This window comes from Triplophysa rosa, linkage group LG23 (genome assembly GCF_024868665.1).
Source record: "Triplophysa rosa linkage group LG23, Trosa_1v2, whole genome shotgun sequence".
Classification (NCBI taxonomy): domain Eukaryota; kingdom Metazoa; phylum Chordata; class Actinopteri; order Cypriniformes; family Nemacheilidae; genus Triplophysa; species Triplophysa rosa.
The window spans coordinates 11,998,604-12,017,131 of NC_079912.1; the positions used below are offsets into that span (position 1 = coordinate 11,998,604).

Sequence of the window (18,528 nt, forward strand, 5' to 3'; positions counted from 1 at the left end):
CATCCCCACCACTTTTTGGAAGACATTAAGAAATGCTTGCGGTTGCGGAATGTGAGTATTGTTTAGGACCATTAACATCTAAAACTTGTGGGAAATGCAGGACGCGCCGATTTCTCACCATCTCCCGCTGCTCGCACTCGTAAATTATATTCGCGGAAGACAGAGAGCTGCGACTCCAGAAACGCGGCCAGTATGAAATGCGTGCATCATCCGCGCTCGCGGCGCTTCCTTGTGCATAAAGTGTCCAAGCATAAAAATGCGTAAACCAATGAACGAGTGACATTTTTAGTCACAGAAATAAACTGCTTTAAGTGTAATGCACCGCAACAGCCAAGTGACCTTCCCCAAATGACAGTTTGGGAACTACATACTGCGAGATCTGTAGTCGAAGAGCGGAGTAGCCAATGGACGGACCGCCCACTATACTGTATATGATCAATATTCCGAATGAGTTATTACAGAAACAATTATTAATTAAATATTGTTTTTGTCGTCTTTGTTTTCAAAACAAAGCTACGCCACTGCACTAATATATTTTAAGATATGCCAGTGCACTAATATATTTTAAGATATGCCAGTGCAAATTGTTTTCAATCAAGACACCGTTTACATTTAAATTACACTGGGACTAGGTTTAAGTCCTTTCCGGGAAACCGCACTGTGCTGCCTGAAAGACAGCTCTTGTCGAACTTATAAGGTTACACATTTTACTCAGTGGGTTAGGTTTAGTGATCCCTTTCTTAACCTCTATTCTTCCTTCCCACCTTAAAGTTACTAATTGCTAGATAAGTACTGACGTCTATGAAGGAGCAGATATAGCCTACTGGTTAGAATGACTCTAATCCTAAAAGTAGCGGCACTTCACAATGCAGGCTTTTTCTTTTATAATATACTTTAACCTCAGACTTTCCCTGTTACTGCAAAACTGGCCATACAGTCGATTCTATGAGACATTGACCAGGAATAACTTGTTAGAATAAACTAACATACAACTTTAAGATCTGCCATGTTCATTGGGCCAGTAGCTAAGCGTCAACATTCTTACAGTCTCTATACGCACCTCCTTTGACAAGCATCGCGTCGTGGGTGGAAAATGACAAGTTCTGGTAACGTTGACATCGAGTGTCCGAGAGCAGTGTTTGACCTAGAGCCTGCAGAAGGGCAAGAATAGTAGAAAACATCAAATGTCAAGTTAGGTGGGCACAGGGCCTGTGTATCATGGAGCCTAGAGCGATTCGCCCTTGTAGAACAGCTCTCCTCAGCCGCGCGAAACGATGCGCATTAATGTTAGGACTATTTACTTTGACAGACAGCAGACCACCGTCACTCTTGAGATCATCGGCAAGACCATCATATGCAAACTTTAATACTTTTGTCCTATATTATATTAACGTGCTATTTTATTTTAAACATTAATTCGATTTTTTATATATTTTGTAATTAAATAAAGTTATTAATATATGAAATGTACAAAATATAGTTTTAAATTATTATATAAAAATTAATTATTATTATTCAAACCAAATAGTATTGCAAGACTGTTATAATCATTTTAATTTCTTTCTTTCTTTTTATTTTAAAACTGTAATTACGCTCCTAGCCTGTTGGCAGTACTATTTCCCAAGTGAGTCACGTTTCTCGTGTCAGTCCAATGTTTTTTTGTTTTTTTTCCGAACTACGAGTTTCGGAAGCATATTTTCTGATTGCATGCAAAAAGTTATAAACTGCATAGTTTACTGTACTATACAAATGAAATAAGCCGGAATGTGTTGCGCTGTGTTCTGCACCTGCAACGCCTCTGACTGGTTACCTTGACAACGGGAAGCCGGAAGTTCGCGGTTGAACCAGAGAGCTATTTAAACACGTTTCAGCAGAAAATCCAAATAATGTCCTCGGATCCCGTGAAACCCCAGAGGCCAGATGGTGGTCAATTCTCAAATATCAAATCAAAATGGTTGTCCAGGTTGGTTATTTTGATGTTTCAGGCTTAAATGTGTATGTACTGCGAGGTTGTACTAGGTCTCACTGTGTTTACATTTCTCAACAAACACAGAACAACGACTTCACAACAGACATCAGTTTACAAAAAGACTTACAAACGCACCGAGATGACTTGTGAAACGTCCTTAGAGAGGCAAGTTTGCTAAACTCGGACACTCCAAGTTAATTCTCACTCAACTCTTGCTTGTCACCAGAACGTATGTATTTATTATATATCAAGTCAGATTATATATCTAACTAACCTCATGTAACTTTTAATAGACTTCAGCCAGAGATCGTTCTCAGGATTCTTTCATACGTGGATGCTGGCTCTCTCCTCTGCATTAGTTTGGTCAACAGACACTTCAATGAACTGACCAACAGCAAGTGAGTGGGGTTTATTTTGAACTCTTGTCCATTTTGTTTGCCTCTCTCAAAAGTCTTATCAGTTTTGCTTTTTCCTTCTATAGTACCTGTAGTGCCATGTGGTATCGGTTCTATGTTCATGAACGTAACAAGAAAAAGATTGCCAACCCGAAAAACAGGAAGATAGTTACTCCTAGCACAGTCAGCCCCCAGGAAAGGCCCAAAGGATACTGGAGAAACATGTTCTTCAGAGAAATGTCCGGTCTCAGTGGGAACAAGTGGAAAAAGAAGCTGCACCGCATTGATCCTTATTCAGGGATGCCGTGTTATACAGAGGAAGTGCTGAGGTAAGACAATACGTCTTATTTAAAAAGATCAGAGCATTTGTTTTGTATAATTATATAAATACACATAAATACATATGTTCATTTGTGGTTCTTTGTTTTGATTGATGTCTTCAGCTCCGTTTCTATACATCCCCACATTTAGTAATACAGAACAAGACTTTGTAACCAAAACCTCCTTTTGTAATGATAAGTCTGATCTGTGGATCGTGGCATATTCCCCACAAAATACACGTCAGGGTGTGTTGTTTCCTCCTGCAGTGTCTGGGCTTATTAAAGGTGAGAGTGAGAGCCAGCGTCTCAGATTTGCTCCGTGCTCTTGGGCGTTAGGATACAGAAACACGCTTGATGATCTGCAGGCCGCGACGCGCTGTTGTCTTAACCTCTGATTAGAGCTGCCGGGCCACTCAATTTTTCCACTCGAAGAGCGTGTGCCGCACAGAGAGAATGAAAATAATTGTGGTCCCCTCAGAAGGCTCTGTGAATTGTAGAAATAAATTGCTTGGCCCCTACCTCTTGCCCAGACAAATCCCAATAGATTCCTCAGTTACAAAGACACCAGAGGATGAGATTTACTTTGGTTGTAATCGTCTCCACTGACTTGCAGACACAAAAAGCAGCTATTAATCTCTCTGAGACTCTGCTTGTATCTTGTTTTACAGCGGTAATTGATATCATGTGGTGTTATTGGCAGTATTTCCCCAACCTAATGCCCAGCTACGTAGAATCAATGCCATTCATTGGCAGTGGCATTCTCCTGTGCTCAGTCAGGTTAAAAGCAGGACTTACACTGTGGAAATATCTAATTATAAGTAAAATATATATACCTTTTTCTTATTTTTCTTACCCATTTTGAAAATTGTCTTGTTTTTTTATATTTTTGAAGGGTCTGTTGACAGAAATGCAATATTATATACTTAACTATGTCTTCAGAGGTGTATAAAGTCCTTACATAATGAAGAGTTGTGTTTTTATTACCTTAGAATGAGCTATTTCTATCTGCATACACCGCGGGTCCCCTTGCATGGAATTCGCCATGTTGTTTTTATAGTAGCCCTAAACGGACAAACTTCTCTACAGAGCGCGTATCATAAATTTGTTTCATAATTTGCGCTTCATTATTTCAAAGTGACAACATCTTAGTCCTGTGTCAGGCATCGTAGTGTTTCGAAAGGGAGAGGTGGAGTGAGCCGTAAGCCGTTGGTTGCAATTCGCAACCTCACCACTAGATGCCACTAAATTTAATACCATGAAACTTTAAGCGTTCTTTCAACAATATAAGAGTTTATAAAATGTCAAGCCCAATTTCTGATACGACAACAAATAAACTCTTTATTTTTCTGTATATATTTTACAGGAATTTTTAATTTACAGTAATTTCACAATTATTTTTCTCAAGTAATGTTATTTTGTTGAGAAAGGTGTGTTTATTGAAAAACAGAAAAAAAATGAGTATAGTGTGGTCTTATTTAGAATGTGTCTTTTCATCCTGCTTTTCCCACTTCTCTCAAAATAAAAACAGACCCTTAAATGATCTGAGAGCAGAGGTGTCAGTTGAGGTTTGTGTCATGTGTGTCTGGCAGGAGTCTTTGCGTTTCATGGGAGATCACAGTGACTGATGGGAGAGGACGGCGGAGCACCTTTAAGCAGTCTCATGCTGCCTTCAGCAGTACGGCTGTTTTTCTGTACTGGGGTGCTTCGAATTGGCCTTCTTTCAACCAGCTCACCTCACTTGAGCTTCACGGAGTGCTGCGGGTACCCCTTGACTGTCCAGCTGCTTACAGGTGCGGTACATAACAATGATGCTGCTTCATTATTCCAGTCTGAGTTAATGATTTAATCTCTTTTATCTCGTATCTTTTAGGCCTGGCTGGAAATCATTTATGTATAAAATCCTGCTTCAAGGGGAAAACAAGGAGTTGTGTGTCACGGACAAGCTTGTGAAGTTGTTGTACATTGGACAGGGGGTGACTTTGGGATTTTGGCAGGTTTGGTTTTTGTTGATGTTTTAATATTTTGTGACACTTGTTATACTGTCAGTGATGATTATTTACTGTCAGATATTGAGTGGTTAACGCATCTTTGTTTTACATTCAGGGCGGGTGGGAAATTGCCTTTGTCATCGTGAATTTGCACACTCACAGACTTGTGGAAAGAAGTCTACATGCATCTGTTTGGTATTCCTTTATTTCTATATATTAGTGGATACTTTTGTAAAGAAATACTTTTTGCATTCTTTTAAAAGGAGCAGTTCACCCACAAAATGTAAATTCTGTTTACTTACTTTTTTTACTCGTCATTCTTTTTAACTCATAACTTTTCACACTGATATTTAAGTTCAGAATCTAAATGTCTGTTATACAGCACTACGTCCGTATGTTTGGTTGTGTTAGGACTCCATCTTCTGGTGATGTGGGATACTGTTTGTGTACACAGCTCTTACTCATCAGCAGTACTGTGGGCTGTTGTCATACTATTTATCTGTTTAACCACCACACTGTCTCAACAGCCCCTGTAGCAAATGAGTAAATTGACTCCCAATTAGTGTTTAATTTCTTTTCTCTCCTCAATCCTTCTTTTACTGTGTCAGTCCACATACAGCAGCTGAAGTCAGTGCTTTGTTTGATGATGTGGACCCAGAGTTCGGTCTCCATGGATACAGTGCTTACATGGAACTGCACAATACAGAGAAAATGATTATGTCTGCACGACTTTCCCAGCTGTTCTGCAAGAGAGGTGAATGCACACTGTATACTAAGATAATAAAAATAGAGAAATATTCTTTAATATAGTTTTAGAATTATTTTTTTCTTAAACTAATAGTTTGCAGTCTGAAACTGCACATGTATATAATAGTAACATAATGTAGGCTTGTAAGGGTTAAAAAAGGACAGCAGATGGTGCTATAGACCTGAAAAATATGTTGTCTTGCAGAAAATGGGTTCACCCTGATTTACTTCAGCACATTTTTTATTCGGACCCTGCAGGCATGGGTGTTTCCTTTGAGAAATGCAAATCTGGTGCATTGTGATTTAATATTATTTTAGGTTGCATTTAGCTTGGCTAACCTCAATGCTCAACTGGGGTTCTTTACAAATATTTTAAAAAGTATTTGTAAAAATATATTGTTACATTTTCACAATACCTTTCTTACATAGCACTATTATGGTTCATAATGATTAGTGCCCTTTGCATGTAATCTCCAGATGAGATTTCTGATGGCTACCTTCCACTGCAAGTGATCGGACGGCGTAACAAATGCCTAAATTCTCAACTGGTTAGTGACATCAAGTTGCCTTGGAGGACAGAAGTCCTACATGGAAATATCAAGGTACAGTATCACCGTCGTAGTCCAAATGCCAGTCCTTCTTAGCTATACAATTTATTTTAATGTTATTCCTTATACAAATAAAAAAGGTAAATATCTATTTGTAATTTTTGTATAGCCTCAGCCTTTTTTCCTCTTCAATAAAAGTGTATGGTGCCAGAGGCTATCAGCTATTATTTTGTGCCTAACATCTGTTTGTTGTTCTAGGAGAAAAAACTTTAAGGATTTGAAATGATTGAATAAATAATGACAGAATGTATATTTTATTTTATTTTGTTTGTTTGTTTATTTTGTATCTTTTATTTCAAGATTGAAGTTTTATTGCACGATTCAATGATGTACTTCAATGATTCAAAATTCAATGATGTGTCTCCAGGATTGTTGCATGATGAACCTCACTTTATGGGATGAAGCCGAGCAGCCTTTTTGGTGTGTCACTGCCCCTGTTGTCATAGCAAACGCAGATGAAGACGAGGTATCATATGACGTTGATGGTGAAAGTGTCTCAATCCTCTACCATAACGAAGAGGGGAGGGTGGAAATATGGCTAAAACGTATTGAGGAAAGGGATGAGTATTCTGTGGATAGTCTTGTGATTTACATTTCTGTATTCAAAGTGAATGAGCACTTTGGGAGAAGTTATTGAAGCCTTGACATAAACTGGCATGTGTGTTTAAGTCTGTTTATGTTACAATGTGACCTATATGTCTTAAGACATGCCAGGATTGTTAAAACATTGCCAGTACAGTAACTCAGGAATAATCCTGGATTAAAATTTTCACGTTAATATTTTCATTGGCTTTTGTTTACCAAGCTTTTTTTGTAGTATCATCAAATCCACCCTTACACATTACTAGGATTCCATCTTAAAAGTTAATTCAGGCTTTAAGGCAAAGCTAAATATGTAACAACTGTAATGATGTGTTTGTGCATTATAAAACTATACTACATTTGGAGACTACATGTCACTTTGTCATAAATAATGCAGTTGTTCAGTAAAGCGTTTTTCTATCAAATTATTGTGAGTATATTTCCTTATAGTCATTTTGATCACGATTATTAGCCTTGCTTTTAAACCAAAGCCAATAACAAAAAGGCTCTAGAAATCCACTGCATCCATTTTATTTGATTTACCTTTTAATCTTAATCAGAAATGGCATATTTTCTTCCCCTTATACTTATTTCCGCTAAGTGTAATGATTTGCATAATGGATGGTTACAGTCGATCCTACGTCGCTCTACCAGCAGAATGTCTTTTACCACTGAACATGAGTTCTCATTTTTTTCTTTATATTATTCAAGGCAATAGACGTTTCTGTGCCCTAGAGGAAGATTATGTTCTTTTGTCACAGAGTCAAGTTACACTTAAAATCTCTGCGGCATTGGTTTATGTAAATTTAATAGTCAATAAAATTTTAGGTGAAGTGCTTGACTTGAAGATCTATCACATCAGAACGTGAAGGGCATTAAAGTGGATGTAATGGAATTTCAGCGTGACTTGGCGAACAATATTTGGACATAATAAAGCGAAAACTCCTGACTGACTTATGAAGCTTCTCCGTGTTAACAGAAATGTCCTGTATACAGTGAAATGTCATTACTGTGCAGTCTCAGCATTTCACTCTCTGGCATGTTTCATGAGACAGTTGCATTTGGTTAAGGTACATAATAATGCCAACAGAGACTGATTTTATTGCAGGTGCTTTGACACAATTCCAAAATTGGAATAACATCTCGTTTAGGTCAGTAATCAGGGTGCCGATGTTAAACGGCTGGCAAGAAACACTGACATAAAAGAAAAAAAATGGATTGTGGTATAATAGGATTGCCTAGCACACTTTCCTCAGAGTTCAGTGTAACCTTCAAAACTGCCTTTTTCAACAAATTCTGTGTCACTGCTCTGGTCCACATCTCTTCTGTCTGTAGGCTGCGTCGGGGAAATAAATGGCTTCTGTCACTGTTGTCAGACTGTGTTTGAGGATTGCCTGAAGGGTAAGTATCCCATACTTTGGCCAAATATTTTGAACATGGTTTATTGTAAAGCAATAAATGAACAACTGTAGTTTTCACAGCATTTTAAAGGCTAACCCGAGGCGTCTTTTAGTGTAGTGAAAAGTACTTTGTCCTGTGATGTGTTCTTCACAAGTCATAAAACAAGATGTAGTGACACTAAAATGAGACTAATGAGTTATCAAAAGCAAGTAGATCATGCACAGCAGTAATGGCCACAGTTTCAGAGTTTCAGTTTCTATATATTGAAAAATTGTAGTGTTCGCAAAAACGTGCGCTTCTATTAATTTATGAATATTAGATATTCTCAGAAACAGAATAAACTTTATTCATCAAGTGCGCACACACACGCACACACACAGAATTTGTTGTGGTTTCGAGAGCTCTGTACTTAAACAGAACATATATGCAGTATAAAAACACAAGAGATACAAAATACATCAATATTTGTTTTTTTATTTTTCTTGCGTTTATGTACATTTCCAGTCAAACCTTTTGACTGAAATGTTTATAATAGTCTTAAAATTCTTGTAATTTCAAGGTGTATGCTTGGTGATGCTAAGGGATAGTTCACCCAAAAATGAAAATCCTGTCATCATTTATTCCAAACCTTTGTAAATTCTGTTGTTCTGCTAAACACTAGGAAAGATGTTTGGAAGAATGCTTTTAACCAAACAGTTCTGGGGCACCATTGACTACCACAGTACAGAAAAAAACTACTATAGTCAATTGTGCCCCAGAACGGTTTAGTTTCCCACATTCTTCAAAATATGATCTTTTGTACTCAACAGAACCAATGATTTAATACAGTTTTGGAGGGTGAGTAAATGATGACAGAATTTTTATTTTGGGGTGAACTGTCTCAAAGCATGACAACATTGCATATTTCCAGTAGATGGCAGGCTAGTAAAAAAAATTTCTTTTGGCAAAACGTAAACATTGAAGCACATCAATAGTAATAATCTGAGAGCAGAAGGCTGATGCAGTCAGGAAATATTACTCAGCAAGTCCATATCTGACTGACTGCCATGTCTAAAGCTTATAAACATATAGGCTTAAAAAGAGTGTTGTAATGATGGTTCAAAACTGTCCGAGCTCCACAAATACAAATATCATTAAAATCTCATAGTTGCGGTCATAGTGGTCACAAAGTCATTTATAATGGTTTATCTATAACAATACTTTCTGTTATTGTGTGCATTAAATTAGGTAGGTGGCAGATTATTAAATGAGCTTTCGACGAATTCTCAGCAGGCACATTTGGAATGGAAATTGCTGCCATTTTTAGTAGCTAATGCTTTCTCTAATGACTGACCAGCTGAGACCTGGATCAAATCAGCCTCTTAAACAGAAGAGTCTTTTCTCACTGTGACCGAGAGAAAATTGAATTGAAAAAAAAATAAAGAATCGTTTTGAATGAGCAAGTTAAAGCAGTGATTTAGCCCACACAGTTTGATTCTAATCATATCGTTTTATTAACATGGAGCTAAAAAGTCCCAGTGGCATTTTGCCGCAGCTTGGCTGTGTTTTTGCTCCCCGATTAACATTTAACTCCGATCTGGTGGGACCTTGTACAATTAATTCTCTGTCATCCCAAACCAGGGTCACATGCTAATGAGGGCACAGCCTAAACTGTTTGACACAACTCCGCATTGCCATTTTAACTAAGGTTCATGTCTAAACTAGTCATTTACTGAATTGTTTTTTTTGCACAGAAACACTACATATATAGATTTTAAATGAAACCCAAAAGTTCAGACCCCTCTAGGTTTGTGAGCATTCCAAAATCATTGCAACCATTCTGAATTTACTATTTAGGTATGTAAAATTGTAGGTATGTAAAATTTTGCTTTATTCTGTGGACTACTAACAAAATTTCTCCCAAAATGTAAATAACAATATTGTGTCTATTTGCATACTGTATACAAGGTATGCACAGAAAACGAAAACTGGAGAAACAGGTAAAAATAACAGAAAAAATGCTCTGTATTTTTTCAGACCTCAGATGCAAAGAAAACAAGTTAAAAAAAACTTTCAAGCAACACTTCAGTAATTTTTGTACATGTATTTAGGAAAAGTTCAAAAATTATGTTTTATGTCATGACTTGTCATGCTGTCAGTCTTTCACATTGCCGTTGGATGACCTTGTCACTCCTGAGGTTTGTTGAAATTCAACAGACAATGGACTGGAATGGCCACAATACTGTACATCTATGCTGATTAAATATAAATTTGGTTTATTGAACCAAGTACCTCTTTAGCTGGCAATGCCATAGACTACAGTCATTTACATTTAAAAGGTAGTCATTATGTACTTGAACCATCTTGAGCAGACCTGGGCATTGTACGGCCCACAGGCCACATCCGGCCTGCTGGCTCTCCCTGACCGGCCCGCATGAGGTCACTGATAAATTAGAAGTTAAACGCAAATAGGTGTAACAGGTGCACGCAATACAACTGCACTGGTTTTATTTGAAAGGCAACTGCTTTTTTAACCCTTTAACGCGTACAACCACACCGGTTTTATCAGTCTAGGGCTCGTCCCTGGAGTGTTCGATCACGATGATGCTTTGCGCATCACTTGATCTACTAATAAATTCGAATCTTCTTTCGCGCTTTAGCTGTCGTTGAGCCAGAGACGAAAGAGTTGCACTTGCCATAGATAACAAATGCAGTGATTTTAAGCAAAAGAAAAGTAATTGCCCACCCCTGATTTAGAGACTAGACAAGATTCTAATAAGATACTGTGTTTATTAGCCTTTTAGTTCTCTATGGAATGGAATGTACTTCATGTATCTAGGCCTAATGGTCTTAAATTAGATCTAATGCTGGCTGTAACTCAATTAATATGAATACGATTTATTTCAAACAGTCGCCTTTGTTTAAATGTACAAGACCTCTGTATAATTCCTTTTTGGTGCAGCTGTCACCTGACAAAATCCATTTAACACTGCGCCCATTACTGAGTGCAATCTGCCTGTCATAATAGTTATTGCATCATGTGATTGAAAGCAGTTACACATTCAGAAATGTAAAAAGAACATTACTGTGCATGCCAAGCTAGAAAGGGTTTAGTGCCATTTTGTGAGAAATCCACTTCATGTCTGATCCATTTACAGTCGTATTTAGGAATTTCTTTAATGTTTGTTTGTTTTAATTCACTTGGCCTTTTCAATGTTGGTCCCAGGAGCCTCATAAATGCACTGAGGGTTTCTTTGAAATTATTTTCCAGTAACTGTGAGTTGCTTTTGACTGCTAACTGAAAAGACTTCACGCTTACTGCTCTGTTCGGGCCTGGAGCTCCAGATATGTACCCAGCGTGATGTGTATTAAATGGAATGAAATAGTAAAACTGTTATCAAGTAAAGTCGGTGCTTTTTACAATGCATATTGTTTACGACTTCACATTAATCAAGTAGTTAATACATAAAATTAAATATTACTCACCCTCATGTCGTTCACTTTCACTGTAAGAAAAAGAACAGTGTCAACAACAGTCTTCTTCAGGTTTTGGGGTGAGCTATAATATTAATTTAATATCTCCAGCAAGCAAAGCTTTCACTTAGATGTGAACCTTACCCAGTGATGTATAAAGTACCTAAAAGCAATACTTGAGTAAAGGTACAAATATCTTGCCAGAAAATTACTTAGGTAGAAGTCAAAGTAACCTTTAGAATATGACTTGAGTAAAAGTCTTAAAGTATCAGATAAATATTGTACTAAAGTATCAAAAGTACTTTTTATATTAAATCTACTGAAGTATTTAAAATAAAGTTGAAGCAAAGGTTGTTAATCATTTTTTAGCATAAAGATACAAATGGTGCTTACATAGAAATGTACAACTTTGAAAAAGCTCTGTCAACATGTTGCCAAATTGCTAAACTATCAAAATACAAGTTCAGAAACCACATCTTTATAACTTTACTTTATAACTTATAACTTTATAAAAGGACAGTTCCCTCCCACCCCCAATATTATCCCTCTTAGAGAACAACTTGGAACAAGAAAGAAGCAGCACATTAAAACCTTGTGTTGAAATTAACCACAGAGAGCACTTTTTTGCACTTGCACATTGAACTTAAACCAAAGATTGGTTCAGCATTATCATGGTGATCGGATCGCTGACTTGTCTATTTCAGTTTATATGCTTTTATTTTGTAGTAAGTAACTAACATGCTTAGGGGAAATGTATCAAAGTAAAAGTATACATTTTGTTCAGGAAATGTAGTGGAGTAAAAGTCTGGAGAAATATAAAGACTCAAGTAAAGTACATACTCCCAAAAGATACTTAAGTACTGTACTTAAGTATTTTTACTTCGTTACATTACAACACTGATCTAGATGTCCAACCTTAGATGTTGGAAAGAAACCTGCCAAGTACACTTGATATTTGCCATTCGGGAACAAATTGTTCAAAAGCCTCTGCCTTTCCGAATGACCTGAAATGAAATTATAGAATAAAAACCCCACTTCATAAATTATGTATATTTTTTTAGGATAAAATGGTCAAGATAAGTGAAATCCACAAGACAGCAACCGTCAATGAAGGATTGCTAGAAGTTTGTAGGACTCACCATCTTGCAACGAAGGCATGCAGAAAACAACAATTTTGTTTTTTTTCTCTTTCTTGCCTTTTTAGTACAAAGGTTTGTGCCTATAGTGTAACGGCCACCTATGTCTAATGTGTATGTACCTTTAAGATGACGTCTGTTGTGGATGCACGCGGCTCCTGCGTTAGCGCGCGGAGAGTTGGGCTTGGACGCTGAGAGGTGAACAGGTGTGATGGTCGCTCTACCGCTGACAATGTGCGTGCCTTTTTCCTTGTGACGGAACCGGAGGGTTTCCTTCCCCGTTTCTACACCACTATAAAAGTGTGCGGGAATGTTTAACCGATAGACTCGTGTCTTTCTTCCTCGGCTATGGCCATCTGTTCCATTCCGGGTAACGTTGGCTTAAACTCTCTGGCCCGCCGTTACAATAGGTCGAAAAGCTCATTGGTCTGTGAGCGCGGGGACGCATTTCAGCTATTCCGCTGAGAGCGTTCGTTTGTTTTGTGGGAGCCTGTGAAGCCGTAGATCTTGTTTTCCCTCCACTGTCAACGAGGATTTTAATGGAAGTGTTGGTGGGCACGTCAGATTTATTGATGCTGTGGTCAGCTGGAACACTCTGAAACTCTATTTGCTTCAGACTCGCGTTAGCAGTCGCTCATTATTCAAAGCCGCGCACTGATGGCTAGCTCTGCGGTTTGGGTGCGTACCATCAGCGCGTTATTCCCAGCGCTCGCGTTGTGGTATTTACTACTGTTATGAGCGAGGTTTATGGCTCACGGCTGATTTGTGTGCATTAGAAGAGCTGGTGTGTAATGGAAATAGTCTCAGCACTACTGTTTTATGGGTCAGGTTTCTGCCCTGCTGAAGGCGGGCGACATCAACATTACGCATCGAATAAACAAATCATGTTCATAAAACTATACTTCCTCATTCAGTGCGGGTGACATGAAAAGATTTAATGCGCAAATAAGCCGGATTTATGGTTCAACAGTCTGTTTGACTGTCGCGTTTAGTTCTGTGCATCTATCCACTTTGTTTAATTCAATGTTGACAAGTAAGGGATAATGTACAGGAAGCCGGTTGTTATAGCAGAAATAAGCCGACAGTGTGATCACACTGAAGGGGGTTATTTCGCAATAACAGCGGGCTGCTTGTACATTATCCCGCTTATTATACGGCTACTTTTCACATGAGAAAAAAACTGGACATGAAATGAGAATTTAAAATATTTTATAAGCTCATTTAATGCAGACTTTCCACGAGGAAAAGCCGTTTACTTTCGGGTTTAAGGTCAGAAACTACGTTCAAATGTCACGAACAGGCAATTTGGTTTAATCATTTGTAAATATAATGTCATATATGTTATTAAAAGACATATTTAACTTGTAAAACAAATTGTCAAAAACGATTTGCTGCATCCAGGTTACCATGTGTTATTAGTTTTGAGCAGTTGTTATCTGGGAATAACAAACCTGCAAATGTGACTGGCCAATCAGAATCAAGCATTTCAATGAGCCGCGTAATAAAGCAAATGCTTTCAGTTAGTGCTGTTTTTTTACTTTCTGGTTAGTAGTTGAAGCAGAAGAGATCTACAGTATGACCAGCTGTTGTCGTGACAATGGTTCTTGATGCTGCATCTGTGGTTAGATCATTTACAGTGAAGGACTTCAAAATGCCGAATGAAGCAGTTAAGAAACCTTATAACTGTAATTAAAGATTTGGCAACAGAAGTGCAAATGCAAAGATTAGAGCAAAATTATGAGCGCAATGTAAACCACCAGTTCTATTTTTATTTTTAAAGGGCTTATATGACTGGGAACAAACATTTAGGTAGAGGCAAAAAACAGGAAATTGGATTGCTGTATGATGCAGGACAGAATAAAACCAGCTCTAATGTGTTATGAGCATGTGCTACCTTTAGCTTCTCGGACAGAGGGCTATCACAATACACACTGTATAAAATACCTGTAACAAATTGTAGCATTTCGGCGACTGGGGCGTTGAGTAAAATAACATGTTTTTCAACTTGTCAATTTGCAATTTATTTCCGTAATTTAACATTTTACCGCATTTCAAAAGTATGAGAAAAATTCATGTTTTAAAGTGTACCGGCATTGACAACACTGTAAAAGCATCTGTAAAAAATGGCACAATATATCAAATTAATATGAAGCAATTTTCTGTATCATTTTTTACCGCCGTTTCATCTGTATTTTAAATGTTGCACTGCACTGTGTTGTGTTATAGCGTGAACAGAAATGTCCATAAAATTAGTAGATAATAAACTGCACAAAATTACCAGAACATTTTATCCATTATTTTTTACAGTGAATAACTGTGATTTTAAAAAACATGGTTTTCGGTACTGTGTTAATTCCACTCATACCGTAATATTGTAAATAATTCAGCACCGATTTAAAGTTTTGCCTTGTGATTCACAAAGGTCTCTCTTTCCACCTCCCAGTATTCATATTTCGAGTGGGATTCATTAACCAAAAAAGAAAACAAAAATAAAAGATTTTGACTGATAGCATCATTTATTTCCTAAAAAACAATATACAGTATATTGCAATAATAACGTTATCGTAAATAATTTTGGACATGATAATCGTGTAGTAAAAATCTAATCCCAACTCTGAAACCATTGAGATGATTTTTTGTATCTTTCCGATAGCTTCTTTTCTCCGGAATATTCATAAATTTAGCAAAGCAAGCAATCTAGACAAAGATGTTAACAGTAGTGCCACATTTCATTCAAACAAATTTATCATTCCCAGCTCCTGTGGAGCAACTAATGGTTTCCGTTACCATTACACATCATTAAAATCATGAACACATTTTAACATGGTGTTATTTTCACACCATGGTAATGCCGCAGTTGTCCATTTGTTTATTGAGACCATTTCACATTTCTCGCCAACAATGTGATTAGGTCTCTGGTAAGGGACACCGGTCCTAGATAAATATTACTGAGCAATTTCAGCCCAGAACATGGAAATGTTGTGGTGCTTCTGGGATGCTATTTTTTATAATGCTGTACAGCGTTAGCACCACATGCATAACGAGGAGACATCTCTGCTATGATAGTGATTGATTTTATCACACTCTGAGACTCTCAGCTCTGTCTCCACGCTGGATGATCAGTGAGGTTTTATATTAGCGTGATGAATGACTCGCAGTTATACACCTTGAGAGGTAATGTTCTTTTAACCTCGCTCAAGAGTTGTGCTGCACAGATAACAGCCTCATATACCATGATTTAATGACTGTCACTGCCCATGTGGCTAACATTTTAATAAGAAAAGAAGGTCACAAAATCCCGGGTGATATTGGTGTGAAATCTCTTAAAATAAATAAATGATTTTAATAAAACAAAGCAGAATGTGGTTTTACAGAGTAGAAATTCTGTTAAATGTTATGTAATATGATCTCTGCTCGTCACCCAGTTACAACCCGTTTCCTCAAAGACTGGGTTGGCAGGGCAGATGGAAATTCACTTTTGTGCAGAAGGCAGGCCCTAAAATGTTGGAAAAAGTTAGAATTAGAGCATCATACATGAATGGAGTGCAACTGCATATCTATGGATTTTTTGTATTCAGTACTGAACGTAACCTGAGAGATCGTGAAGCCTTGTTTGTGACTCATTCACTCTCCATATAATTAGCCAGATAAGGTCATGCATTATTATTTACTGTTTAGTTTGGTTGAAATGACTTTTCGTGATAAAATAACAGTGACCTCAGCCTCTTAACAATTTCAAAATTGTGTATACATAAATTTATGTAGTATACACCCACCAAAGAACCAAAGAAACAGAGAGAGCCCCAAAACAAATAAAGAGAAATAAAACAGATAAAGGTTAAATTATATTACACAATTACCAAAGGGAGAAAGAATAGCAATAAGAGCAAGAATAAGAATAAGATGTATGGAGAGGAGCCATCCTCCTCCCTGCCGGCTCATAACACAGGCTTTAATACAGCACAACCAGCCTGATCACACAGGACTTCCTAACTGTTTTACAATATGTGTAATGCGAATAAAGTTGTACAAGGTAAATCATATGAAAACTTACGATTTTAAAGGGATAGTTCACCCAAAAATGAAAATTCTGACATCATTTACTCACCCTCTTGTCATTTCGAACCTGTATGACTTTCTTCTGCAGTACACAAAAGAATATATATTTTTGATAACCGAACAGCAGTGGAACCCATTGACTTCCATTGTATGGACTAGGGTTGTCACGGTACCATAAACATGTCTTACGATACTATACCAGCTGAAGTATCTCGATACCAAGTAGTATCACGATGCTGTGCCATATAATTCAAATTTATACAAAAAAACACAGATTTAGATTAAACATTTTGTATTTACTATAGTAAACTGTATTATACTTTGCACTAGAATATGTTGTTGTATTAACTGTAGTAATTGGATAAATTGTAGCAAATGCATTTACATTTAGTCATTTGTAAATACTAATACTGTAGTATACTTAAATATTTACTATGATAAGACTCAAAAACACTAGTATCTATGAGTTTTAGTTTATGTAGTAAATACTAAAGTACACTAGATCGTTTTTCACGTAGGAACTAATTCAAATGTGGGACAAATTAAATTGATACAGCAGTCTTTATAAAGGGAAATATTAGGCTTACTTTAAATGCAGAACTAAAACGGCCAGTAGGTGGCGTCAATTTTCCACTGAGTTAGTGAATCATTTAAACAACTCGTTCAAATCGCCAATTTGAATCATTAACTCGTCCAAGAAATTCAAAACACACATTCATTTTGGAGATAAACACCGCAAAAAGGCAGATGTAAGTGTTCAAATAAATATTAATGTGCATATGCAACATTAACTACGATACTACCGTTTCAAAAATAGAGAGGCGTCGCGGGTATTTTGAAGCTTTAGCATCGCGATGCTACCGTAGCACCGGTACACCGTGAAACCCTAGTATGGACACAAAACCAATGCAAGTGAATGGTTGCCATTGCTGTTTCTGTCAACAACTTTTTAAAAAAGATCTTCTTTTGTGTTCTGCGGAAGATAGAAAGTCATAAAGGTTTGAAATGACTAGAGGGTTAGTAAATGATGACTGAATTTTCATTTTTGGGTGAACTATCACTTTAAGAAAAGAACATAAAGCATTACCCTTAACCAAACATCACAGATTGTACTTAAATGGTTAAATGAAATCATGCAAATTAGCCACCTTGTAAAATAGTTAAGAATGGCTCTGATTGGTGGAGAAAATGAGTGTGAGCTTAAGATGATGAAAAGCAGCCAAATGAAGGTTCTTAATGTCAATGCAAATCCCTAGACTAATGTACATATTTGCTCAAAATTAGAAGGATTTTTGGTTCCATACGTTGCATAAACTAACAAATCCGAAGGCTTTGGAACACGTATCCTTGTTTTTTTGCCTTCAGTACAGACACTTGCGTAACATTTTGCTGCATGTTTCTGTTGAAGTTTAGGATCATCACACATTAAAACGGGTGCCGATCCTGGACGTCTGGGGGCCCTATGCAATCTTTGTGAGGGGCCCTTATCATATAGTTAAAATTAGATAAGCACAACTGTAAACTATAAGAAAAAATAATAATAAATCAATCAACACACTTAAATGAATTAAAACTGAAAGTCAAAAACCTTAAACTGACAGTAAGAATGAGTATATGATTAACATGTAAAATTTTACCGAAAGTAACACATCAATTATTCTCTAAATGTGATGCCACAAAAATACATACTATCATGGGCAAACGAAATACAGTGGTGTGCATTATAGCTGAGATTAACATGAACATTGTACAGCTGGTTTTGTGACTGTAAGTCATTCCCTGTAAATGCTATTGAAGTTAGAATATTAATGTGTTTGTAACTTTGGAGACAGTCCCTATTCACGACTAATTCACGACTATCGAACGTCCA

The 18,528-nt window shown here is 37.1% G+C and overlaps 1 protein-coding gene across 1 annotated transcript; it reads left to right on the forward strand.

Moving 5' to 3' along the window:
• Window positions 1-2,251: 2,251 nt before the first annotated feature.
• On the forward strand, window positions 2,252-7,015 carry fbxo15 (F-box protein 15; the record flags this gene model as incomplete). The annotated part of the gene is made up of 8 exons (XM_057322960.1): window positions 2,252-2,367; window positions 2,451-2,693; window positions 4,274-4,474; window positions 4,555-4,678; window positions 4,788-4,867; window positions 5,281-5,426; window positions 5,897-6,021; window positions 6,395-7,015. Coding segments are annotated over 8 exons (1,305 nt in total), but the record flags the coding sequence as incomplete, so codon positions are not given.
• Window positions 7,016-18,528: the final 11,513 nt, after the last annotated feature.